The 26,080-nt window shown below is 47.1% G+C and overlaps 1 protein-coding gene across 4 annotated transcripts in view; it reads right to left on the bottom strand.

Moving 5' to 3' along the window:
* Window positions 1-26,080, bottom strand: part of LOC138473366 (zinc finger protein 583-like) — a 159,696-nt gene that overhangs the window by 132,716 nt on the left and 900 nt on the right. For all 4 annotated transcript variants that reach the window (XM_069612051.1, XM_069612052.1, XM_069612053.1 and 1 more), the window contains exon 2: window positions 23,582-23,708. In XM_069612051.1, coding sequence (XP_069468152.1) covers window positions 23,582-23,708 — 127 coding nt within the window. The remainder of the gene's footprint in view (window positions 1-23,581; window positions 23,709-26,080) is intronic.

The following is a 26,080-nucleotide window of genomic DNA, read 5'->3' as shown; positions in this document are numbered from 1 at the left end:
GCCCTGTGCAATCAGGACACCCAACACTTTGACAACACACAGCGGAACATCTATAACAACTTCTAACAAAGCAGAAAGACCTGTACCGCCCGTCCCAGGCCCTGAAGCTTAGCCCCTCGACCTATGATACCGGTCAACAGGACAAAGGTAATCATGCTCTGACAAACGGCCACCAGACCCCTCACAAGGTGCATTCCTCCTGTGTTGCATTAACCTGTAAAATAACCTATTGAAAGATTTACTAAAGAGAATAACACTGTAATGACTGAATGACTGCGGTGTGCATGGCCGAGGGCAAACAAGTCAGGAAAGGCATTCATCTCTGCCACAGGCCGCATTGGCACACCAACACCGCCCGGATGAACTCAAGCCGACCTGCCAGGCCCAGCCCAACCCACGAGGCTGACCAGTGACGTCTTCCAGCCAAGACCAACCACGCCGCAGCAGCACCTATAGTTAGTCGTCGCCACCCAACCCCAATGAACTTGTGCCCCCTATAGTATGTAGGTTCTTATGACGTTTTTTGTAAATATATACGCCTGTCTTTGCTATTGTCAGACATAGCGCTCTCGGAGTCTGCAGAGTTCTTTGCATGCCCTATTCTGATTGATAAACTCCCATTTACGCTCACCGCACTCTGTCTTGGCCTTATTCCCATTTTTGGGAGAGTCCTTCATTGTCTCTCATTGCGGGGAGGATCGTGCTGTTTGGGGACGCTTGCTTTCACCTATAATAATAATAATTTGGCATTTATATAGCGCTACGAACCCTCAGGTATCTGAGCGCTGCTTATTATTACCCACGGTGTGTGGTGCTCATTTATCGACCTCGGAAGGATGAAAGGCTGAGTTTGGCCCCGCTGGGATTCGAACCTGCATTAGCAAGCTCTGCACGGATGTCAAAGCGAGCGCTCTACTCCTTGTGCTGATCTTTGGCTCTACAGTAGACCCTGCCTTCCCTGCCTTGCTGGGGGTTCTTAAAAGTGTTGGTACTGTGTTATTTCCATGCTCTGCCTTTTCTCTCCATTTTTAACGAATTATTGGAGTGCCATCTAAGGTTACGCGCTCACCTCTGTTTTGTTAAAGTGGTGTGTTAACCTAGACTTGTCGAATAATTAACTAGGGAGGTGTATATACGTATAGTGACTGTGTTGGAACTTGCTTGATATATTAGTGCCAGTGTATTTCCATAAAGTTTGTTAAATAATTATATACTTTTCATACCCATGCTCTGGTCAGTGTTTGCTTGTTCTACTGTGTTCTTGGCCCTATTGTGTATGCTCTGTATACTGCCTAACTCTTCTTGAGAGAAGTCTGACTGCTCAGCCACAGCTACCAGGTAAATCTGGGTGGTGCAGACTGCTAACAATTGGGGTTACTGCTGCTCCTATAGTCTTAATCTTTTTGCAGTGTTCCCCAAGGGAACTGCACAGGATTTTGCCTAACACTGGTGTACAGCGGTGGGATTTGTATTGAGTATACATTTTAGTGTGCTTTTAAATACCTTAGTGCAACTAACCACAAAGCTTAGCACTAAAAAGTTTCTTTTCTTAACCTGTCAACTATGGAAAATTATAGTCAAGAGTCCCTTGCTACAACAACTGCTGATTGTTTAAGAGTTCTCTGTAAGCATAAGAATCTCCTGACTAAAGGCAATAAAATGGACCTAATAGAAAGATTGTTAGCAAACCAAAGTCTGGGTAGTGGTTCAGAGGAGCCTAGTCTCCCAGCAAATGTAGATAACAGTGATGATGTTGCTATGGATTAAAGCATTGATAATCTTGAGGCAGAGTCAGAAGAGGAGGGTGAGGCTGTTGTAGTTGTCCCACCTAGGCCTCTGTCTGCTCTACCAGCTGTACCTACTGGACCTTTGCAAGGTCCCACATTTAGTCCTCAATGTATTGAACTAGAGAAAATGAAGCTTGAATTGGAGTTTAAGAGACTTAATGCTCAAGCAGAACAAAGGCACCAAGAATTAAACCAAGAACTAAGGCTCAGAGAAATGGAGCTCAAGCATGAGCTACAGATGAAGAAATTGTCTGTTGAAGATGCTTCTCTCTCCGGATCCTCTAGGAGTTCCAGTCCCAAAAGACCCCGGATGCCTAAAGAGATTGTGGGTATGTAAGTTGGATGTGTTAGATATGTTGGCTATGTTTGAGTAGAATCATAGGCTCCAGGACATCTCAGGGAATGAGTTACTTCATTGGTTGTTCTCTAGGCGCCCCCTGTTGCATCTGATGTAGTAATGGAGTTGGGGAGGTGGATAAGAAGGATTATGAATGTGTGAAGCTAGCTTTAGGAAGACCCCTTCCCAGTACCTTAAGAGGTTTAGAACCCTCAAAAAGCATGATGGTACCCCTTGGGCTACCTGGGTGAGTGAAAGTTTGAAGAACTTAGAGGGACGGATTAAGGGTTACAGACTGAACACTTATGAGGGAATGAAGAATCTTGTTTTGTTGGAGTCAATTTATGATGCCTGCTCTCCTGAGCTCAGTCAGCACTTGGCTGATTCAAAGGAATTAGATTCCAGGAAGCTAGCTAAGGCTGCTGACTTGTGGGTTGCCAACAGGGCTACTCACAAGGACTCTGGGGCAACTCAGAAAAAGGATGAGGGGAAACAGCCTAAGAAGGACTCCAAAGAGAATTCTAATAATTCCAATTCCAAAGAGGGCCCCAAACAGAACCATAAGGGTAAGCCACAACGGAAACCAAATCAGGCTAGTGTACCTTCTGGTGCCAAACCAGAAGGGGGTCAGAATAAGTCACCATTCCAAAAAGCATTTGGTATATGCTATGTTTGTGGCTCTACTGATCATGTGAAAGGGGATCCCAAATGTAAGGGTAAACCTTCAGGGGTCCACACTGTCTCCTTAGCCTTCGCTCCAGAGGAGGAAGTACCAATGGCCAGTGGAAACTTTCTACTACTGGCTGTTTGGGGACGCTTGCTTTCAGTGGTGACCCCGATAGCGTGATTTTTATTTCTTCCTAACTCCTTATAACCGTCCCCTTTTGGCACGAGAATCTCCGGTCGAAAAGGGATACGCACGGTGAGCCGGCTCCGGGAGGCTGCCCGCCAACGGCGACCGGTACACTAAGAAGTGCGCACTCAATAGAGAGAGGGTACGGGATCCCGGTTGAAAAATCCCCTTTGAGTACCGCTCGCCGGAGCCGGGGCTGACTGTTGAGCTGACGGCGACACTGCCTGGACGGACCCAGTTTCGGAGACTATCGGTTCAAGACGGGCACGTGAGTACTGAGTGCGAGCGATTTTAAAGGGAGCGGGGAGAGAAGTGTAAGACAGGTAACGAAGAGGGGGTACGCAGATCTACTAAGGGTCATCTTAAATTTTCCTTGCTTTTTCTTTGCATATGGCCATTAGGATTAAGAGGTGAATAAGAGATAAAAGTGACGGGAACCTAGCTCCGAAAGGGGGTGGAAGGCGGCGCCGCATAGTGCTATCTTGACTAGTACTGGGAATATATGAAGAAGTGGAATATAAAATAAAAGTGTTCAGCAAAAGGGGGCACTGAGAACATATTAGTGACCGCTATTACTTCTTTCTTTTCTTTTCTTTAGGGGTAGGGGGAGAATAAAAAGTGAGATCAACACAAACTTAGGGGAAAAGTAAGAGAAAAAAGAGTCCTACTAAAAGGGGGGGAGAGCAGGCTAACATATATATATATGCGCATCTATATATTCAAATAAGACGGACAGGGACAGCCGGCTAGGGAGGAAAGGGAGGGCAGCTTGAATGGTGAATTGAGTGGTGCCAAGAGGTGTGTGCACCTCGTATGTGCCAGAAGACATTTTGATGTTGTGAATGTGTAAAACGGTTATAAATGTATAATAGTTAAATGGTCATGGTAAGTGTGACCGGATAAAACTTTTTTGAAGACAACGTCGATACGGTGAAGTGAGTGGGTACCTTTTGATTTCCGGGTTGATATTGTCAAAATAAATGATGGATTGCTCTTGTATGTGCCCCCCAAAGAGAACAGAGTAGACACTGTGTACAGCCAGTTTTGTATTGTGCAGTCAGGGAGGGGGAGAGCCCAAAGGAGCCCAATATTGAATGTGAAGTAAGATACGAAGAATAATATTGATACTACATTTACATTGTAGTTGCAAACACACGGAGACACACCAGCACTAGGAGGGCACAGAGATGGGGGCTGAAACACCCTTATCACATATTTGTAAGAATCTCCCGGGGTACGCGGAGCGGATTAAAAAATATCACGACCAATGGGTGACCGAGCTAAAGGGGAAGGGGTTACCTCAGAATTGGCCCGAGGGAGGGTGATTTGATAAAAGTGTTCTGGATACGGTGGCCACATGCATTTTTCTAAAATACAAAGGAAAGCAGTTGCAAAATAGGAGGGAAATATTAGATCTTTGGAGGTTATTTGAAGAGATACCACCGCCTAAAACACCAGCATTAAATCCTGATCTCCCGTCCACCACAGACAATCCACTACTGATACAGAAAGATGTCAAAGAAGTGTCAAGTGTAGCGCCACCAATAGAGGTAATAAGTTTGTACCCGATATTAAACAAGCCTGTGCCCGCAGAGGGGTACAGTGACCCCACTTACGTACCTCCCCCGACAGCTACTACACCCCACCGGCCCACGGCACCTCCGCCATATGAAAGCACGAGGGAGCGAGTCCAGGCAGGCACACAAAGGGTAGACATAGAGAAGCTCACAGATGATTTAGAATCAAGACTGTCGATAGCAAAAGATGAGCTCTCAAGGATAAAAGACATATGCGAACGAACAGCACTAGATGCACCTAAACCAGGGCGTACGTCTAGAGCACCAGGTGAAAACAGAAAGCCCGAAGAGGGGTGGAAAAAGGGCGAGATCCTGTTTAGAATTGAGGAAGAACCAACACGAATAATAGAAGTAGGGTCCCGAGAGGGAGATGTTGGTAACGAAGAAAGGCTTGGGGGAATTAGAGAGGAATTACTATGCGATATAAGGGACGAGTTAGAAGAAAGCGACAGGTTGAGTATGTCGATGGGAGGGGGAAGCAAAGGGGAGGAAGGTACATGTTCAATGAGAACCCTGGATGATGAGTGGACGGGGCGACTAAGGAACAGAGTGGGGAAAATGGCATCACTGGGAACATCAGCAGCCAAAACGGGTCCGGATGCAACGACGAAAGGAAGGCTACAGCTCCCGTTGATACACAGGGGAGGAGGGAGGCCTAACTATATCCCATGGGCACAGATGGATAAAGCCAATTTATTAAAGCTATTGCCCCCGTTATCAGGAGGGGCAAGTAAGTGGATATACGCCTTTGACAAACATACTGCTGGGGTACCCCTAGCTATAGGAGATGTGAAAAGTCTGCTTGTATCAGCAGTGGGCGATCAGGCTGAAAGAGTATGGGTCAAAGCCGGTTTCCCGGGAGTAACGTTAGACTGTGACCGCCATGATGGGGCCTCCTTTAACACGGTGCGTGCTAGGGTGTGGGATGCCTTACGCGAAACCTTCCCAGACACACCGGACTTACAGTCAGTGATGCAGTGTACAATGAATGACGGGGAGGAGGCTATGGATTACATTTTTCGGGTCCAAGAGATGTGGAGAGCAGAAAAGGGCACGCCCTGGTATCAATCGACATCTTTATTTTACTTCATTATAAAAAGAGGGCTCCCAAAGGAAGTGCAGAAGGCGCTCGACAAGATAGCAGGTATTGAAGCAAAGGGATGGCCAGAAATTCAGAGCATAATAGTACACCATTGTAGACGAATCAAGGAGAGGGAGAAGGAGGTGGCGCAGAAAAGATTGGCAGACGAGGCGAAGTTAGTACAGACAAAGTTAGTGAAGGTTGCAGCAGCAGTAGCCGCGCTCCCACACAGCAGGGAGGGAGATGATGAGGAGGAGGGGCTGATAGCACTACAAGGAAGGGTGGCAACTAATTGGGCGGGAACAGGACAGCGGCAGTGGAATGAGCAGGAGCGAGGCGGAGGTCCGCAGTGGCAAGAGTGGACCCCTCGAGGGGGACGAGGTGGGTACAGGGGCCGGAGAGGGGGTGGACAGGGGTACGGGGGAATGGGAGGAAATGGATGGCAGGGTCCCAGGGGCCCCCAGGGGAGTTGCTGGAACTGTAGACGATGGGGACATTACTCCAGGGAGTGCAGAAGCAGACAAAACAATGGGTTCCAGGAGGAGGAGAATTATGGTCATCCACACCCAGGGAGCCCATATGGCCTCCCAATGAGACAACAGCCACTAAGAAACCCAGGCCAGGGAAATGCGGGCCAGCAACAGGGACCCCAGTATAGAACACAGAACCACCCACAAAACAATGACAGTATGCAATACACGCCAGGTAACCCTTTCGCAACAACAGCAAACGGGGCCCCCGCACCAGCACCTTACAACGGCATGTCAGTGGTTTCAGGAAGTATCTTTAATGAGGGAGGGGCGATGAGACACCCCGCATAGGACAGCCCACAGAGAACACTTGCGTGTCCAGTTCTATCCACCACCTACAATGCAGCAGAGGAACCATTGGTAGGGGCGCAGATAGGAGACAAGCAGTTCATATTCATGGTTGATTCGGGAGCGGAGAAATCATGTGTCAGAGAGGGCCGGTTCCCGTTATCTAACAGGAAGTTAGAGAGGCAGGGGTTCTCTGGGGCTGTAATTGAAGTTCCTTACACAGAAGCTTTGGATGTAACAGTGGGGGGTAAGACTGTGAAGGCACCCTTACTGTATTACGAACATTCCCCAATAAATTTGTTGGGGAGGGATCTTCTGAGTAAACTTAACATGACCATATCATTTACCGAGAGAGGAATAGTGTGTTCTACACCCGGGATATGCCCCTTGCGTGCGATGTTGGTAGTGCAAGCCTACACAACCGCACAGGAAATACGAGGGCTGCCACAAAATGAGGAAATGTTTATTGAAGGGCTAAAAACTCTGGCCCTCATAATTCCCGAGCTAAGAAGCATGGACTGGAGGATTCCAGCGGAGTTCCTCTTCCGCCCCATAGTGTGTCCCAACGCAGCACCAGGATCAGTGGTATCATTAGACTTGCACGCTGTACAGGTATCAGCGAAAAGGATCGCTGTGATTGGAGTGGACGGGGATGGGTGTGAGTGGCGCACAGTGCTGTGTACAAACGCCAACATCGCCCTACGAGAGGTAACAGATGAGGATCTCTTTTCAGACACAGAAGGGGATGGTGAGATAGTAATGGAAATAGCGATGCCCTGTGATATTTTAATCCAAGCCAGGGAGACCCCCGTCCAATTGATGACAGTGGTAGGAGCACCACCGTCATTTTTTGATGACGACATGAGGCTCGTACCAAACAATTTATGGACAACAGGCCCCCATGATGTGGGGCTGTTGTACGGAGTACAACCTGTGGTAATAAAACTAAAGCAAGGAGCAATCTTACCGCGAGTTAAACAGTATCCATTGTCCCGTGAAGCTGAAGAAGGGATAAAAGAGACAATAAATGCCCTACTAGCACAAGGGATAATAGTGCCTTCAAACTCCCCATGTAACACATGTATTTATCCAATCAAAAAAGCGAAAGGAGGGTCTTGGAGGATGATACAGGACTTACGCCCCCTCAATGATGTAATTCAGAAGGAGTTCCCTCTAGTCCCGAACCCTGCATCGATACTATGCAGCATCCTGAAAGTGGCATCACATTTCACAGTAGTAGACTTGAAAAATGCATTTTTCTCCATACCCCTGGCTGAAGAGAGTAGATACCTTACAGCCTTCACACTGGGGGGTAAGAGATATGAACACTGCAGACTACCACAGGGATACTGTGAGAGCCCGAGCATCTTCAACCGCGTATTACATGAAGACCTAGGAAACTTATCAGTTGAGAGCACCATAATTCAGTACGTAGACGATTTACTCGTCTGTGCACAAAACGAAGAGACATGCAGAAAAGATTCTATAACACTACTGACTTTACTGGCCAACAAGGGGTACAAAGTGGACAAGGGAAAGCTACAGTACTGTCTGACGGAGGTCCTATACCTGGGACAGATAATTTCAAAAGATGGAAAGAGAATAATACCCGACAGAGTAGAAGCCATAAGATCAGTAGGAGAACCCACAACAGTAAAAGACATGCAGAAATTCCTGGGAATGTGCAACTACTGCCGAGCATGGATATTAGATTATGCGGCATACACCAGACCCCTATTACAAGCATTAAAGGTGGCCCAACAGGGGAACAGAAAGATGGAATGGACGGAAGAAATGAGCTCCTCTTTCCAAGCATTAAAAGATTTAATTTCAAGCACCCCAGTACTTGCAAACCCTGATTATGGACGCAAATTTTACCTATTCTCACACTGCAAGGAAACACTCATGACAGCAGTACTGACACAAAAAACGTCCTTAGGACACAAGCCATTGGCTTACTATAGTGGTACTTTAGATGCCGTGATGCAGGGCCATTTCGCGTGCGAGCAATCACTCGCTGCAGCCGCGTTCGCGATTGAGAAAAGTGCCACAATAGTAATGGGTTGCCCTGTGACATTGTTTGTGGAACATTCATTATTTGCAATACTAGAGAGATCAAAAAGCACACTGACCACACAGCGGGCGACAGCCTACGAGATTATATTGTCCAGCGCCAACATCCATATAGTGAGATGCAAGACAGTGAACCCCGCCACATTCATTACAGAAGCATGCACACTAGAGGACATGCAGAACCACGATTGCGCAACCTACACAGGAGAAAGAGGGGAGGACACAGTGGTGTGTGAGAACGCTCTAAGCGAGGGGGAGGTGTACTTTGTGGATGGGTCTGCATCAATTGACGTGGACACGGGAGAAAAACACGTTGGTATGGCAGTAGTGAGGTTAGAAGACGGTGAGTATGAAACACTAGTACAATACCGCCTCCCATCACATTACTCCGCACAGGCAGCAGAACTGATTGCGCTCATAGAAGCACTACATGCAGCAAAGGGTTGTGCAGTGACAATATACACAGACTCAGCTTACATGACGACGACAGTACATGGAGGCCTAGCAAGATGGGGGCGTAGGGGATTTAGGCGGGCAGACGGAACACCAGTACAGCATGCAGAATTGTTGAAAGAGTTAATTGAGGCCCTACAAAACCCTACTGCAGTAGCAATAGTAAAGTGCCAAGCACATACATCCAACACAGATGTTGTGTCTTTGGGGAACGCGGCAGCGGACGCTGCCGCCAAGGAGGCTTCTTATTTTCAGAAAAATGACACAGGTGAGTACATGCTTAAGCACAAGAGAAACGAAGAGCCCCCAGAAGGATACAACATGATGCCCATATCACAAATACTAGAATTACAGGAAGGAGCTAATGCAGAGGAAAAATTGATGTGGACAAAACGGGGGTGCAGCAAGTCGGGAACAGACCTGCTGTGGCGGCAAAATAACTCAGGGAAAGTGGTAATGCCAATACAGTTACTAGAAGTTGCATTTCAACAGCTACACTTCCCTGCACATAACACCAAACAGCACATTGCAGCAGAAATACAGGAAGAATGGTTCGTGCCCTGTCTCCAGGAGCATGTGTCTCGATTGGCAATGGAATGTACAACATGCCAAATATACAATTCAGGAATGACATTACGTACTCTCCGGGGAACAATTCCTAAACCCATTGGCCCATTCAGAGAACTGCATATAGATTACGCAGACATGGGGGAAAGGTGTAATGGCGCGCGGTACATGATCGTGGTTGTGTGCCCATTTTCAAGGTGGGTGGAAGCAGGACCCTGTGCGCGACCTGATGCCAAAAGCGCCGCCAAGTTCCTAGTAAGGGAAGTGTTCCCGCGCTGGGGAATTTGTGACGTGATTCGCTCAGACAACGGCACTCATTTTGTGAATGAGCTTTTCAAGGAAGTCACTACATTATTGGGAATAAAACATAAATTGTGTTCAATTTATCATCCTCAAAGTAACGGCGTAGTGGAAAAGATGAACGGACTGTTAAAGGGCAGGTTATCAAAACTATGCTTTTCATTGAAGAAGAATTGGATTTACTGTCTACCCCTTGCGCTATTTGAATTGAGAAATCAGCCAAGCAAAGACCACCATTTGTCCCCGCACGAGATCGTGACTGAGAGACGAATGAACACAGCACACTCTCCACTGCGCGAACACTCAGATGCTCACAGAAGCGCCGCAATATTGGGAGATGAGTTCACAGACTATTTAAGGAAATTGACAAGGGCAGCGCGCGTGATATCAAAGCAACTCTCCCCACCCTTCACTAGAGAAGAGGGAAATGTAACAGGATCTGTCACGGAGCCAGAGCAACAGCTACAGCTAATGCCAGGCGACTCAATTTATGTCAGAAGCTTTGTGCGTCGGTGGAATGCACCACGATTCCATGGCCCATACGAGGTAATATTTTGCACGCCCACGGCAGTGAAGGTGAAGGGCTTGAGGCACTGGGTGCACTTGACCGATGTACGGAAGGCATATAGCAATGTACAAGAGGAGGTAGATGAGGAGGCACAGACAACAGCAAACGATGCAACCGAACTGAATGTCTGAATATGAACTTGTGTGTGTGTGTGTGTTGGTACTGGACTTGAATGAGAGAATAACTGATAAGGATACTTTAAAAAAAAAAAAATGTTTTATCTTTTATCTTGTTGAGTGTATATAATTAATGGAATGCCAAATTATGGCCTGTATACACCCTTGTCTGTGAATACCCCTCCCCGTATCCCCACCCGCTTCCATTCCCCGTCAAATATATATATATTGGCACTGATGGTGCTAGCAAAATGTTTACATGCATGCACTTAATGCACTTTTATATCTTAAACAGGAGCTTCCATGGCATCTAACGGGCAGCCTGCAACGGATAGATTTACTAGAATTAGAGAGTGGTTAACTGAGAAATGCAGATATTCGTATGAATGTGGACTATCTGCGTGCATTATATTGTTTCTTACATTAATGTTTGGTCTGGTTACATACTGGTTCATAGCGTTCATCTCTATCGAGATGAACAAGGGGGGAGGGAACAACACAACTACTGGGACCAATACAACTGCAAGTGTCAATGTCAATACAAGGGAAGGTGATTTCTTGGCATGGGACGGAACTAAACTTGTATGGGGCTATTATACTACACCATCCAATGCTGTCATCTCACAAAATGGAGGGCCAGAGGGTAAAATGCAAAATAACACACTGTCCCCACCTGAGATGTCTAATTACAATGCTCACAGCTTAAACGACCGAAACCCCTCCGCCATATCCTGGTTGTATAACACCCCTACCAGCCAACCTGCCCCCATGGCCATAGACACATCATCGGATAACAGAATGGAAGAAAATCAAAGAATGAAAGCATCACATGAAATATTATATGATGACTGGGTGAAGGGGGGCGGGAAGGAGGAAGGGGGGTCTGTTTTGTCCCTCGTTCAGGAGGCTGGGAAGCACCAAAGGAACAAGAATAACAGACGGAAAAGGGAAGCAGGGAGGAGGAAGTATGACGAGTACTATGGGCTAGGTCTAGATAAGATGGAAGACCCACGACACCCCCACCAAACAAATAAGTGGTATGCAGATATGAGTGCCACAGCTAAACAAACAACAAACGAGAGCTGTTATGTCTGCTCCCTCATCCCTCACGCATCAGGTACACCCAAAGTATTGTTACCCAAAGAATTGCCAATCATAGATGCCCAATGTCTCCTTCATCTCACGTTATGCAGGATTAAGAACACCTTCCAGGCACATGAAGTGACTTTTCAAATGCTGCAGAACGAGAAAACGTGCTACCCAAAACCGGCAGGGGTGGTATGTCTGAAAGAACCATTTTTTGTAATTGAAGGGACACTTTTTTCTGACAACAAGTGGAAGGATGAAGAAGTAATGTGTAAAGCTGAAGCACTGAGGGGTGTGGCACCGGAGAAGTTGCAATGGATAGAAGAAACGTGCACACCCGTATGGAAGGAACACATTTCGAAATTAACTTGGGTTACGCCCATTGAAAAGCCTTTCAAGCTGCAGAGCGAAATAGACTATGAACTATGTTTTGAAGGAGAAGGGAGAACGTCCATGGGGACGAACAAGAATTGCAACAAGACCCTCACCATCCCAGATCTGAGAAAAGGGACAGCGGCACTAATGGACACATACTGGGTATGCGGTAACCAGGCATACCTGCACCTCCCCCAGTCATGGAGTGGCAGCTGCTCAATGGCCACTCTGCACTCGGCCCTAATGGTGATCCCAGAAAGCCACATTAACGGGAACAGAAGGGCATCAGGAAGCGTGCACAAAGTGCGGTCCAGCCAACTGCAAAATCACATATCTATGTCCTGTCCTCCGGAGGTAAAGAGGAAGTACTGACCCGAAACAGACGAGCATCAAACTACATATCAAAGGCGTCATCTGAATTGTTGGCACAGATCCCAGACAGGTATCGATTATTCAGCTCTGCAGAAACATTCTTTGCTTCACTCATCTCAAGTGTTCAAGCAAGGGCAAACGCAAAATGGCTCCAGATAACACGCTGGGAATTGATTCAGCTGGCAAACGACACTGAAGACGGGTTCAACATAATAAAGGTGGAACTAAGAGCCTTACGACTGATGACCATGCAAAACAGGTATGTCCTGGACCTGTTGACGGCGATGGACGGCGGTGTTTGCCGAAAAATAGGAAGTGCCTGCTGCACTTTCGTACCTTCTGAAGACGCAGAGAATGGCTCCCTGTCACATGTGATCGAAGCAGTCCACAACCTAGGAGAAAAAATGGAAATGGAAGGTGGAGCAGAAGACAGTACATGGTTTGATAACATCTTCTCCTGGGCCCCTCATGGCTTGGAACAACTGAAATTTTTGATGCCAGCTGTGGTGTTCCTCCTTTTAATTTTTTGCCTGTGCCAGGTGGGTCTTCGAGTTTGTGCTAACGCAGTACCGAATGGTGCAATGATGATGGTGACAATGGGCAACTCACACGGTACAATAAAAACGATGCAAGAAGCACAAGTACAAACAGGGATAGATAACACACCCAGGTACCAACTGGTGCCTATGTACCACGATAAGGATATTGTAGATAAGTTGTGGCACACCACCATCAAAGAGCCCCGTATACTAGAATGGTACGAGGAAGTTTGGGTAGATTTGGAAGGAGATGGTGGATGTATATATCTAACGTGTACCCCAGATGAATACGCCAGGAGAGGTGAGAGCTTAAGGGGGGTGTGCAGAGCATGGATGCCCATCAAAGGAACTCCTGCATGGGATGAGGCGGTGATGGACGAAGCAGAATGTAGGTGGATGGAAGATTTAAAGAATTCGCTACTTAAGTAACGAAAGGGGGGAAATGTAGGGGAGGACTGGTCCAGGAGACCCCCCCTCACCTGCGTTTTCTCCCCAGGTGAGGGCAATGGCTCGTAGGGCGCCCCCTCATGCCACCCGGGCCCAGGTGGTGGAGGGTTCACCCGCTGGAGACATTGCCCACACGTATTGATTGCCCACACGTATTGATTGCCCACACGTATTGATTGCCCGCACGTATTGAAAATTTAGCTAGGCCCAGAAACCATTTTGTCTAGTAAAGATGGTGTGAGCTCAGCGCACTGTAGCGCGGCCCCCACCCTTGGAGAGTCTCAGTCATCCCTGTCGCCGCAGCACCCTGGCGGATCCGCTGCGAGCACGTTCCCACGAACAAGACGGACATGAGCTAGCCTAATACACTAACATTGTAACAGTTCACCTCCCGCAGTGTATCATCGCTCCCAGCATGACCCGGCCAGCAGGCCTGGACAATGAAAAGAACGGTAAAATGGTCATCAGATGGCAGACAGTCTTTATATATTAATGTCAAGACCACTCGCAAAGTATGCTTTATTCCACAAAATCTCTTAGCCTGTAGAATGTATAAACATAAGAAAGCATGCTTCCATGATATAAGCAATGGCGAGCCCACACCATTGCAGTTGGATGCTAATAATAAAGGAGCGCTCCAGGGATCTGTTTGTTACGTGTATCACTGGGAAACCTACCCTCCATGGTTTTGCGCCATAACCAAGCTAATGCTGCTAGAGTACACGAGAAGACGAATGTAACTATACGATGGACTCATGTGAAGGATGCGCGAGAATGCACTTGTCATGTGTGTATGTCTAAGCCCCTTATGTGCCACCACCGTCACGTACAGTGGCGGGTCATTTTCTATGTACTCCACCAACCCGACTACTACCTCATTTACTGTAAATGTATATGCATGTAACTAAAATACTGTAGCTGTTAAAACATAGTGTACGAATACGGTGCTCGGACTGGGTATAATCGAGACACATCCAGCAAAGTTTAAATGCATGTTTTGAAGTGATTTGAATAAGTATTATAGAGAGTGTTCAAATGTTTGTGATGTCTTAACCTAAAATCGGCAACACACGAGGGAGATACCTTTGTGAATGCGTGCAACGCCATTCCCCCTCCCACCCTGCGAAGGCTGCCAAGACATGAGAGCAGAGGCCCGCTCTGCGCTACTCCACCTCCCCCAACCAGACTGGAGCCGCTTCAAAGATTTGTAGCCCCCTCTGCAGCACCCAAGGCCGCGGCCCGCCACCTGCATTATTTACAGCACAGCAGTAAACCTCTGCCTGAACACACGCGCCCCCTCGTAAACCCCACAACCCACCGGACCATCTTAGACTTATGGCCCTGTGCAATCAGGACACCCAACACTTTGACAACACACAGCGGAACATCTATAACAACTTCTAACAAAGCAGAAAGACCTGTACCGCCCGTCCCAGGCCCTGAAGCTTAGCCCCTCGACCTATGATACCGGTCAACAGGACACAGGTAATCATGCTCTGACAAACGGCCACCAGACCCCTCACAAGGTGCATTCCTCCTGTGTTGCATTAACCTGTAAAATAACCTATTGAAAGATTTACTAAAGAGAATAACACTGTAATGACTGAATGACTGCGGTGTGCATGGCCGAGGGCAAACAAGTCAGGAAAGGCATTCATCTCTGCCACAGGCCGCATTGGCACACCAACACCGCCCGGATGAACTCAAGCCGACCTGCCAGGCCCAGCCCAACCCACGAGGCTGACCAGTGACGTCTTCCAGCCAAGACCAACCACGCCGCAGCAGCACCTATAGTTAGTCGTCGCCACCCAACCCCAATGAACTTGTGCCCCCTATAGTATGTAGGTTCTTATGACGTTTTTTGTAAATATATACGCCTGTCTTTGCTATTGTCAGACAGAGCGCTCTCGGAGTTTGCAGAGTTCTTTGCATGCCCTATTCTGATTGATAAACTCCCATTTACGCTCACCCGCACTCTGTCTTGGCCTTATTCCCATTTTTGGGAGAGTCCTTCATTGTCTCTCATTGCGGGGAGGATCGTGCTGTTTGGGGACGCTTGCTTTCACCTATAATAATAATAATTTGGCATTTATATAGCGCTACGAACCCTCAGGTATCTGACCGCTGCTTATTATTACCCACGGTGTGTGGTGCTCATTTATCGACCTCGGAAGGATGAAAGGCTGAGTTTGGCCCCGCTGGGATTCGAACCTGCATTAGCAAGCTCTGCACGGATGTCAAAGCAAGCGCTCTACTCCTTGTGCTGATCTTTGGCTCTACAGTAGACCCTGCCTTTCCTGCCTTGCTGGGGGTTCTTAAAAGTGTTGGTACTGTGTTATTTCCATGCTCTGCCTTTTCTCTCAATTTTTAACGAATTATTGGAGTGCCATCTAAGGTTACGCGCTCACCTCTGTTTTGTTAAAGTGGTGTGTTAACCTAGACTTGTCGAATAATTAACTAGGGAGGTGTATATACGTATAGTGACTGTGTTGGAACTTGCTTGATATATTAGTGCCAGTGTATTTCCATAAAGTGCGTTAAATAAATAATTATATACTTTTCATACCCATGCTCTGGTCAGTGTTTGCTTGTTCTACTGTGTTCTTGGCCCTATTGTGTATGCTCTGTATACTGCCTAACTCTTCTTGAGAGAAGTCTGACTGCTCAGCCACAGCTACCAGGTAAATCTGGGTGGTGCAGACTGCTACCAATTGGGGTTACTGCTGCTCCTATAGTCTTAATCTTTTTGCAGTGTTCCCCAAGGGAACTGCACAGGATTTTGCCTAACACTGGTGTACAGCGGTGGGATTTGTATTGAGTATACATTTTAGTGTGCTTTTAAATACCTTAGTGCAACTAACCACAAAGCTTAGCACTAAAAAGTTTATTTTCTTAACCTGTCAACTATGGAAAATTATAGTCAAGAGTCCCTTGCTACAACAACTGCTGATTGTTTAAGAGTTCTCTGTAAGCATAAGAATCTCCTGACTAAAGGCAATAAAATGGACCTAATAGAAAGATTGTTAGCAAACCAAAGTCTGGGTAGTGGTTCAGAGGAGCCTAGTCTCCCAGCAAATGTAGATAACAGTGATGATGTTGCTATGGATTAAAGCATTGATAATCTTGAGGCAGAGTCAGAAGAGGAGGGTGAGGCTGTTGTAGTTGTCCCACCTAGGCCTCTGTCTGCTCTACCAGCTGTACCTACTGGACCTTTGCAAGGTCCCACATTTAGTCCTCAATGTATTGAACTAGAGAAAATGAAGCTTGAATTGGAGTTTAAGAGACTTAATGCTCAAGCAGAACAAAGGCACCAAGAATTAAACCAAGAACTAAGGCTCAGAGAAATGGAGCTCAAGCATGAGCTACAGATGAAGAAATTGTCTGTTGAAGATGCTTCTCTCTCCGGATCCTCTAGGAGTTCCAGTCCCAAAAGACCCCGGATGCCTAAAGAGACTGTGGTATGTAAGTTGGATGTGTTAGATATGTTGGCTATGTTTGAGTAGAATCATAGGCTCCAGGACATCTCAGGGAATGAGTTACTTCATTGGTTGTTCTCTAGGCTCCCCCCTGTTGCATCTGATGTAGTAATGGAGTTGGGGAGGTGGATAGGAAGGATTATGAATGTGTGAAGCTAGCTTTAGGAAGACCCCTTCCCAGTACCTTAAGAGGTTTAGAACCCTCAAAAAGCATGATGGTACCCCTTGGGCTACCTGGGTGAGTGAAAGTTTGAAGAACTTAGAGGGATGGATTAAGGGTTACAGACTGAACACTTATGAGGGAATGAAGAATCTTGTTTTGTTGGAGTCAATTTATGATGCCTGCTCTCCTGAACTCAGTCAGCACTTGGCTGATTCAAAGGAATTAGATTCCAGGAAGCTAGCTAAGGCTGCTGACTTGTGGGTTGCCAACAGGGCTACTCACAAGGACTCTGGGGCAACTCAGAAAAAGGATGAGGGGAAACAGCCTAAGAAGGACTCCAAAGAGAATTCTAATAATTCCAATTCCAAAGAGGGCCCCAAACAGAACCATAAGGGTAAGCCACAACGGAAACCAAATCAGGCTAGTGTACCTTCTGGTGCCAAACCAGAAGGGGGTCAGAATAAGTCACCATTCCAAAAAGCATTTGGTATATGCTAGGTTTGTGGCTCTACTGATCATGTCAAAGGGGATCCCAAATGTAAGGGTAAACCTTCAGGGGTCCACACTGTCTCCTTAGCCTTCGCTCCAGAGGAGGAAGTACCAATGGCCAGTGGAAACTTTCTACTACTGGCTGATGATCCCATTGGAGTCTCAACCAGTGTTTCTTTAGTGTCCCTGGGTTTGTAGAATTTAGATGTATATAATACTATCCCAGATAATACTAAAGAGTATTATAAGGACAGTGTCCAAGTGAATGGTCAGGAGACTCCTGCAATTAGGGACACTGGGGCCAGCATAACTGTGGCGGATGAATCATTTTTCAAGGCAGAGGATGTTGCTGAGGCACCCAAACGCCTCACCAAGTTAGCTGGAGGGCCTGTGCAGATGCTTCCCCAATTACCAGTTCTCACCCAGTACAATGATATGACTGTGAAGATACCTGTCAGTGTACAATGTGAGGTCACAGGAAGGGTTCTGTTGGGAAATGACCTGAAAACTCTTGGAGTAGTGTCACACACCCCCAGACCTCCTAGTAAAAGGTTACAGGAGCTAAGCAGACCTGCAAGACAGAAAACCATGAGAGGTTCTTCTCTGGAGATGATGAAGAAGGATATCCCTCCTACTCCACTGGAGTTACTGTCTGCTATATCTGAGCAACCAGAAGCAAAGGGGAAACCCAAGACTTCTAAAAGGAAACCAGCAGCCAGCACTCCAGTGCTTCCAACCAGGACTTCCCCTAGGTTGTCCAAAGTTACACCTGTAATTCCACCTCCAGCTGAGGCTGAGAGGGAGGTACAACCTTGTGTGGTTGAACTAGACTCTGAAGATGAGCTAGTAGAAGGCCAAGAACTTATTGGAGATCTGGATCCTGTTGACCATCCTGAGCTGCAGTCTTTACTGGCAGAAGGTGGACCCAACAGGGCAGACTTTGGTAAGGGACAAAGAGAATGTCCAACTCTGGAAAGTCTTCGCCACCAGGCAGCTTCTCAGGCTGATGGGCAAGAGCCTGGGAAGTATAGGTTGCACTGGGAAGATGGCCTCTTCTACAGTGAACCGACTGAGTCTGCACCTGGAGACTACAAGCGACTTGTAGTGCCTCAAGAAAACAGACTACAGTTCTTGCAACTAGCCCATGAGATTCCTTTGGCTTGTCACTTGAGTTTCAAGAAGACCAAGGAAAGGCTCTCACTCTACTTTTATTGGCCAAAGATGGGGGCTGAAGTATTTAAGTTCTGCAAGAGCTGCCACACCTGCCAAACTTCTGATAAGGGTGGTTCCAAAAAATGTGGCACCTTTAGTGCCTCTCCCAGTAGTGGGAGTCCCATTTGAGCGGGTAGGGATTGACATTGTTGGTCCCCTTGATCCTCCAACCTCCTCAGGCAACAGGTTTATCCTTGTTGTAGTAGACCATGCTACTGGGTACCCTGAGGCAATTCCTATGAGGACTGTTACAGCGCAGGCTGTGGCTAAGGCCCTCCTTGGTATTTTTTACCAGGGTTGGGCTTCCTAAGGAGGTAATCTCTGACGGGGGTCACATTTTATGTCCCACAACATGAAAGCCATTTGGAAAAACTGTGGAGTTACCTACAAGTTCTCAACTGCTTACCACCCTCAGACAAACAGGTTGGTTGAAAGGTTCAACAGAACCATGAAGAGCATGATAGGTGCTTTAGAGGAGCCCCTTAAGAAAAAGTGGGACCTTCTACTGCCATGCCTTCTCTTTGCTTATAGAGAAGTCCCTCAGGAGGGAGTAGGTTATTCTCCCTTTGAGCTTCTTTATGGTCATCCAGTCAGAGGTCCATTGGCCCTGATTAAGGAGGGGTTGGAGAGTGCTCCTTTCCCCAAGCCAGTCAGAGTGACTGACTATGTCATAGGTCTCCGGAGGAGAATGTCACACATGGTGGCAGAAGCTAGTGATAACCTGAAAGCTGGACAAGCTGTGGTCAAGCATTGGCATGATCAAAAGGCTAACATGGTTGAGTTTACTCAAGACCAGCTAGTTCTCGTTATGATCCCAACAAGGCAGAGGGCCTTGCAAGACAAATGGATGGGACCCTTCAAGGTTGTGGGAAAACTTGGAGAGGTGAACTATCTGGTGGACTTGGGCAATCCCAAGGAGGCTCCCAGAGTATTCCACACCAACAGACTAAAGGCGTATGTCTCTAGGCCTGAAGCAGGAGCCTTGCTCCTAGCTTCATCAGAAGAGGAAGAAGAGAGAAGCTCTCCCTGATCTCCTCATAGGCTTACCTTTGGATGAAAAGATTGAAGGAGTTAATCTCTCTTCAAATCTGACACCTGAGCAACAAGAGGAGTGCAAATCTATGTTAAATCAGTTTGCCTCCCTGTTCTCACTTTCACCAGGCTTGACCCCTTGGGGCCAGCATGATATACCCACTGGTGACTGTCTGCCAGTCAAAAGCAGAGGGTACAGAATGTCAGAGAATGTAAGATCCCACAACAAGGGGGAGGTGAGGTCAGCAAGATGATTGACCTCGGGGTAATAGAGCCCTCTACTAGTCCATGGTCTAGCCCAGTTGTGTTAGTACCAAAGGCAGGATCCAAAGAACTGAGATTCTGTGTGGACTATAGAGCTCTTAATGCAGTCACTAAGACTGATGCCCACCCTTTGCCAAGGACAGATGAGTTGGTGGATAGACTTGGTGCAGCCAAGTTCCTCAGCACATTTGATCTGAGGCCAGGCTATTGGCAAATAGCCCTGACAGACCATGCCAAGGAGGAAACTGCTTTTTCTACCCCATTTGGCGTATACCAATTTAAGGTTATGCCTTTTGGACTGAAAAATGCACCTGCTACATTCCAAAGGATGGTAAATCAGGTTCCAACTGGGATGGAGGACTTCTGCATGGCATACTTGGATTACATTGCAGTGTTCAGCCACTCCCGGGAAGAGCACGTTAACCACCTAGGACATGTGTTGCAGGCTCTTGAGAAGGCAAATCTGACCATAAAGGCAAGTAAATGCCAGATTGGACAGAGTAAAGTGGTCTACCTTGGACATGAGGTAGGAGGTGGAGAAATAAGGCCTTTGCTCAGTAAGATTGAAGCTGTGCAAAACTGGACAACACCTACTACTCAGACCCAGGTGAGAGCCTTCTTAGGCCTCACTGGGTACTACAGGAATTTCATTGAGAACTATGGGACCATAGCTTCTCCACTGAATGTGATCTCCTCTCCAAAATTCCCTAAAAAGGTCAGATGGAATGAGGAGTGCAATCGGGCCTTTGAAACCCTGAAGAAAGCTCTTTGCCAAGCTCCAGTACTGAGAGCTCCTCACTACCACCAAACTTTCACTATACAGACAGATGCTTCAAATGTAGGTATAGGTGCAGTTCTTAGCCAACTGGATGGGAAAGGTAGGGAGCACCCCATTTGCTTCATCTGTAGAAAGCTGAAGGATCCCGAGACAAGGTGGGCAACAATTGAAAGAGTGTTTTGCTATTGTGTGGGCTCTGAAGAAGTTTAGGCCGTACTTGTATGGCTCTACTTTTGTCATTCAGACTGACCACCAACCCTTGGGATGGCTGATGCAAATGAAGGGGGAAAACCCAAAACTACTGAGATGGTCAATCTGCCTTCAAGGGTTTGATTTCACCATTGAGCACAGGTCAGGGTGTCACCACCAAAATACTGATGGTCTCTCTAGGATGTATGTCATCGACTAGAGGTATGAGATTCATCCAGGAGTGGATTAAATCCTCCTGTCCCTTAGTCTTGGGGGAGGGAGGGTGAGTGTTAGGGAGAATTCTCTGTTAAGGCTAATTTCCCAAACCTAGTGAGTCCCCCAACAGCTTTGCTGGATTTTTGGGGGTTTATTTGTTTCTCCTGCTAAGAGTGAGACTCTTTTTCTCCCACTCTTAGGCATGATTTGAGAATGTCCTTTGACTGTGAATGTGTTTTATGGGCTATGGGGTCTTTTACTCCATAGGGCTTCATGTGTTTTTGGTATGTGTGTTACACAGCACCCTCAGTGAAGTAACACAGGAGTGTCATAGTGACCCCCAAACATAGACACCATACCCTGGGACTGACTACTGTCTCCCAGGGCATGTAAAGTCACCATCGACTTTACTAGTGTCAAATTGTGAACTGAACCAGTACAAACCATCATATTGTGGAAGTACTGGTAAGGGTAATTCGATTGCCCCTGGGTCTGTTTTCCAAGGGGGCACTGTCCAGTACCCCCTTGTCGAGTTTCTGGCTGGTGGCAGTGGATACCACTTATGGGATTTTCCCATTGATTTTAAACGCACCACTTTTTGATGCAATGTTAAAGATACTGCCGGGTTATTAATGATTAAATATTAATTCCCCGGTTGGGTCTTTTTGCCAGGACTCGGTTTTAAAATGGCGTTTGTGTTTGCCTCTGAAACTCTAACCCAAGTCGAGCCCTTTGTTCCACTTTTGGGCGGGCTTCTGCACAGATGCCCTCCAAATGGTACCACTCTGTCTGGGTCTACAGGATGTGTGGGAGGGGGATTAGGCACCCTGGACTGAGTTGCCTCGGCAACTCAAGTCGCACTCTTGTGTGATTGGTCAAGTGGTGAGCCTAGCATGTTTGAGTGACAGCTAGGCTGTTGAATGGGGGTTTTTCTGCATAAAAGCAGGGCTTTGGGGACTGGAACTTCAGAAGTCGCCACAGGACCTAAAGAATCCGAAGAGGGGAGAAGCTGAGCCATCTACAACGACGACACCACCAGTGGAGCTCTGCTGTAAAGAACTCACCACTTCCCCTACGACAAAGGAGATCTTCTTCCAGGAGAGTCTTCTTCTCTTTGAGCTGGTGGGACCAACCAGTTCACCTTTTTCGCCTTCCAAGATGTCTCGTGGTCAAATCGCCCGTGCCAAGCACCCCGGCGACCGGATAGCCACGCTTCACCACTGACCGCGAATAAAAGGGTTGTACCTTTTAATTGGGAACTCCGCGGCTGGTTTCATCCCTGGCAGTGCAACGACTTCCAGCTTTCTTCCTCGTCGAGATCATCTCTTCCTCTGGTCGAAGCCACGACTTGCACCCGCTGCCAGGAACAACTGCCCCCGCTCGAACGTTCTCACCATTTAAGGTACTGTGTCCCGCCTGGCCTCCCTTGCAACGGACTGTCCAAGGTGTCCCGTAAATCCTTGACTTTTCAACTGGGTTGGCCTCCAAACCTTCTAACTTTACCTTTCTGAACTGATCCAACCATTTGTGACATTTTCTGCAAAGACGTTGAGTGCATTTCCACTGTGTGATCTTGGGCACATTCAGCCTTGCTCTCTCTAAGAGTGGGCCTGGCCTATGAACTTTGGCTCTACAGTAGACCCTGCCTTTCCTGCCTTGCTGGGGGTTCTTAAAAGTGTTGATACTGTGTTATTTCCATGCTCTGCCTTTTCTCTCCCTTTTTAACAAATTATTGGAGTGCCATCTAAGGTTACGCGCTCACCTCTGTTTTGTTAATAAGTGCTGTGTTAATCTAGACTTGTCGAATAATTAACTAGGGAGGTGTATACATAAATAATTATATACTTTTCATACCCAAGCTCTGGTCAGTGTTTGCTTGTTCTACTGTGTTTTTGGCCCTATTGTGTATGCTCTGTATACTGCCTAACTCTTCTTGAGAGAAGTCTGACTGCCCAGCCACAGCTACCAGGTAAATCTGGGTGGTGCAGACTGCTACCAATTGGGTTTACTGCTGCTCCTGTAGTCTTAATCTTTTGGCAGTGTTCCCCAAGGGAACTGCACAGGATTTTGCCTAACACTGGTGACGTGTACATGAAAAAGGGCGAGTATGACCTCTGGGTCAGTGTTAGTAGTCAGGTTCTCTGACATGCCAAGTGTCACTGGTGCCCACTGGAACTTTGGGGTCACTGCAGGCTATTTAATGGGAGGCTTTCTTTTTTTTTTTTTTCTGTCTTGAGATGTATAGTTTTTCACTTTCAATTTTAAAGAAAATATACTTTAATACAAAAATTACTAGATACTACTTGCAGAGTCTGAAACTCTAATAAATGACATTAATACAACTCAATTATGAGTATTCTGTATGGAAAACACATGCGTTGTAGAACAGTAAAGAAAGTAACTTGAAATTCACCCAGAGAGCTGAAGGCTTGCTTAATCTCCTTCATCACTTTCTTGTATAGGTCCTTCTGCCAGTCATTCAAAAGCTTCCACTCTTCCTCAGAGAAACGAGCAGTGACATCACAAAACGTAAACAGTCCCTGGAATAGCAAGAATTGGATACAGGTTAAGAAAGGTCCAGAGGGTTAGAGGAACAACCATCATGGTCTGTACTCAAAGTACGAGATTATGTCAATGAACCTGCAGAGAGCGGTTTCCACAGCGATGGCAAAGCAGGCATTAGTTTATACACGGGCATACTTGTGTTTTATTTAGACATAATCCATGAGTTTAGGCCGAGCATAGCAAGGGCTTTGGGACGTTATGCCTTTTGTTGGCCCTGAAAATGATCGCTATTAGCATGACCTGGGCATCCGTGTGGGGTGTTAATAGTTATCTTTTTATAGGAAAGCAGCCCCACGCAGCCAATTCTCATTAACTGAAGCATGAAGACTGAGGAATTAGTGTGGAGGACCAGCAGCCAGCTGGGAGTAGGGGGAATCTGAGAGTTGGGGGGTGGGGCGGGGGGCTCCAGTATGGAGGCGCTTGGGAGAATCTTGGCACTGGCTGAATAAAAACAAAGACGAAAAGTCAGCTGGAGACAGGTGGGGGAGACTGGCCTGCTGATTGGTTAGCAGCACTCCCTGGATATCAATATAGCCTTAGCGACTGGGGCTGGGGTCATTATAATAGAATAAAGACCCATCCCTACGTTTTCAGCTTTGCCTGGAACAAGAGCTTGGCGAAGAGTTATTAAAGCACGTGGTAGACCTATTCCTAGGTCGAAAAGGTTGCTGGCACATGGTGGGAATAGTAATATCATTTTGGACTGGTGATGATAATGAAATAAAAAAATGCCAGTTTACTGGCGAGTAAAGACTGGCAATTTACCAGTCAAGTGGCAGTGAGTAGAGCGCTCGCTTTGAAATCCGTGCAGAGTGCCTGCTGACGCAGGTTCCAATCCCGGCAGGGCCAAACTCAGCCTTTCCTCCTTCCGAGGTCGATAAATGAGCACCACACACCGTAAGCAGCGCCCAGATACCTGAGGGTTCGTAGCGCTATATAAATGCCAAATTATTTATTATTATTAAATGTGGTTTTATTGTAAAGTATTTAAAAAGGCTGTCTTTTTAAGATAAACATTTGAATAGTAAACTTGCTTGAAACAGAACAGTTTTAACATGTGCATGCATTGGGTCTACACGGCTTCTCTACTTAGAATGAAAGCAGCTTTCCATGCTTTCGTTTTTACTTGGAAATGTTAAATTGGGTGCTGCCCGTCACGTTGCAGGTGTAGTGGAAAAAAACACTGATGGAACATCTTGGATGAAATATCGCTGGGGAATTGCATGACTGCTTCTAGAATGCATACTAGTGCTCGCTGCTGTTTCCCTGCTGCATCTCAATGAACAACAGGAGTTGCTGACGGCATTTCAAGCATTCAGATTAGGGGTGAGGTATATTAAACAGAAAAGATTTTGGAGACATGGAAGGGGACATATAATAGCGCTCTGAAGTACTTCCATTGTGTTTTGATTCCTCCAGCGTGTAATGCTGTAGTAATAGCGGTTATGATACTGATACTAAATATAGTAACCTCACAAGGATGAAGGTCTGAGTCGGTCCTGCTAGGATTTGATCTTGTAAAGTGTAGGTTGCTAACATACCAAAGGTGAGGGCTTAACCCATGAGCTATCCTCCCAGACAGCAGGAAAAAAAACTTTAAGAATTGGTGAAAAATACACATCCACCCATTATATGCCTTGGGCGGTTTTTATTTAGTTAATTTCAACAAATGTAAGTGTAATGATGACTTCCTGTGTCATCCTAAAATTTAGCAGGGCCCAAGCAAGACAGGACGCATCGCACGTGTGCAGAGGGCCTTATAAAGGACTTATCATATCATGACTCAGCACCTGCCCGTGCGCTGTGCACAGTTTGGCCACACTGCTGACTCGGCGTGCGTCCGTGCACTGTGCACACTCTGGTCACACTGCTGACTGTGCGTGTCCGTGCGCTGTACATGCTCTGGCCACACGTCCGTGCCCGTGCATGTTCTGGCCACACTGCTGACTCGGCGCGTGCCCGTGTGCTGTGCACGCTCTGGCCACACTGCTGACTGAGCGGGTGCCCATGCGCTGTGCACGCTCTGGCCACACTGCTGACTCGGCACGTGCTTGCGCATGATCTGGTCACACTGCTGACTCTGCATGCCTGTGCACGCTCTGGCCATACTGCTGACTCTGCGCGTGCCATGCACTGTGCACACTCACACTGCTGACTGTGCGCATGCCCGTGCGCTGTACATGCTCTGGCCACACTGCTGACTCTGCGCATGCCCGTGCGCTGTACATGCTCTGGCCACACTGCTGACTCCTCCCGTGCTTGTGCGCTGTGCACACTCTGGTCACACTGATGACTGTGCATGCCCGTGCACGCTCTGGCCACACTGTTGATTCCGTGCGTGCCTGTG

Source organism: Ambystoma mexicanum, chromosome 8 (genome assembly GCF_040938575.1).
Source record: "Ambystoma mexicanum isolate Mex_15411 chromosome 8, UKY_AmexF1_1, whole genome shotgun sequence".
Taxonomy (NCBI): Eukaryota; Metazoa; Chordata; class Amphibia; order Caudata; family Ambystomatidae; genus Ambystoma; species Ambystoma mexicanum.
Note: the sequence above shows the minus strand (reverse complement) of the source record. Positions and strands in the feature narration are given on the sequence as shown.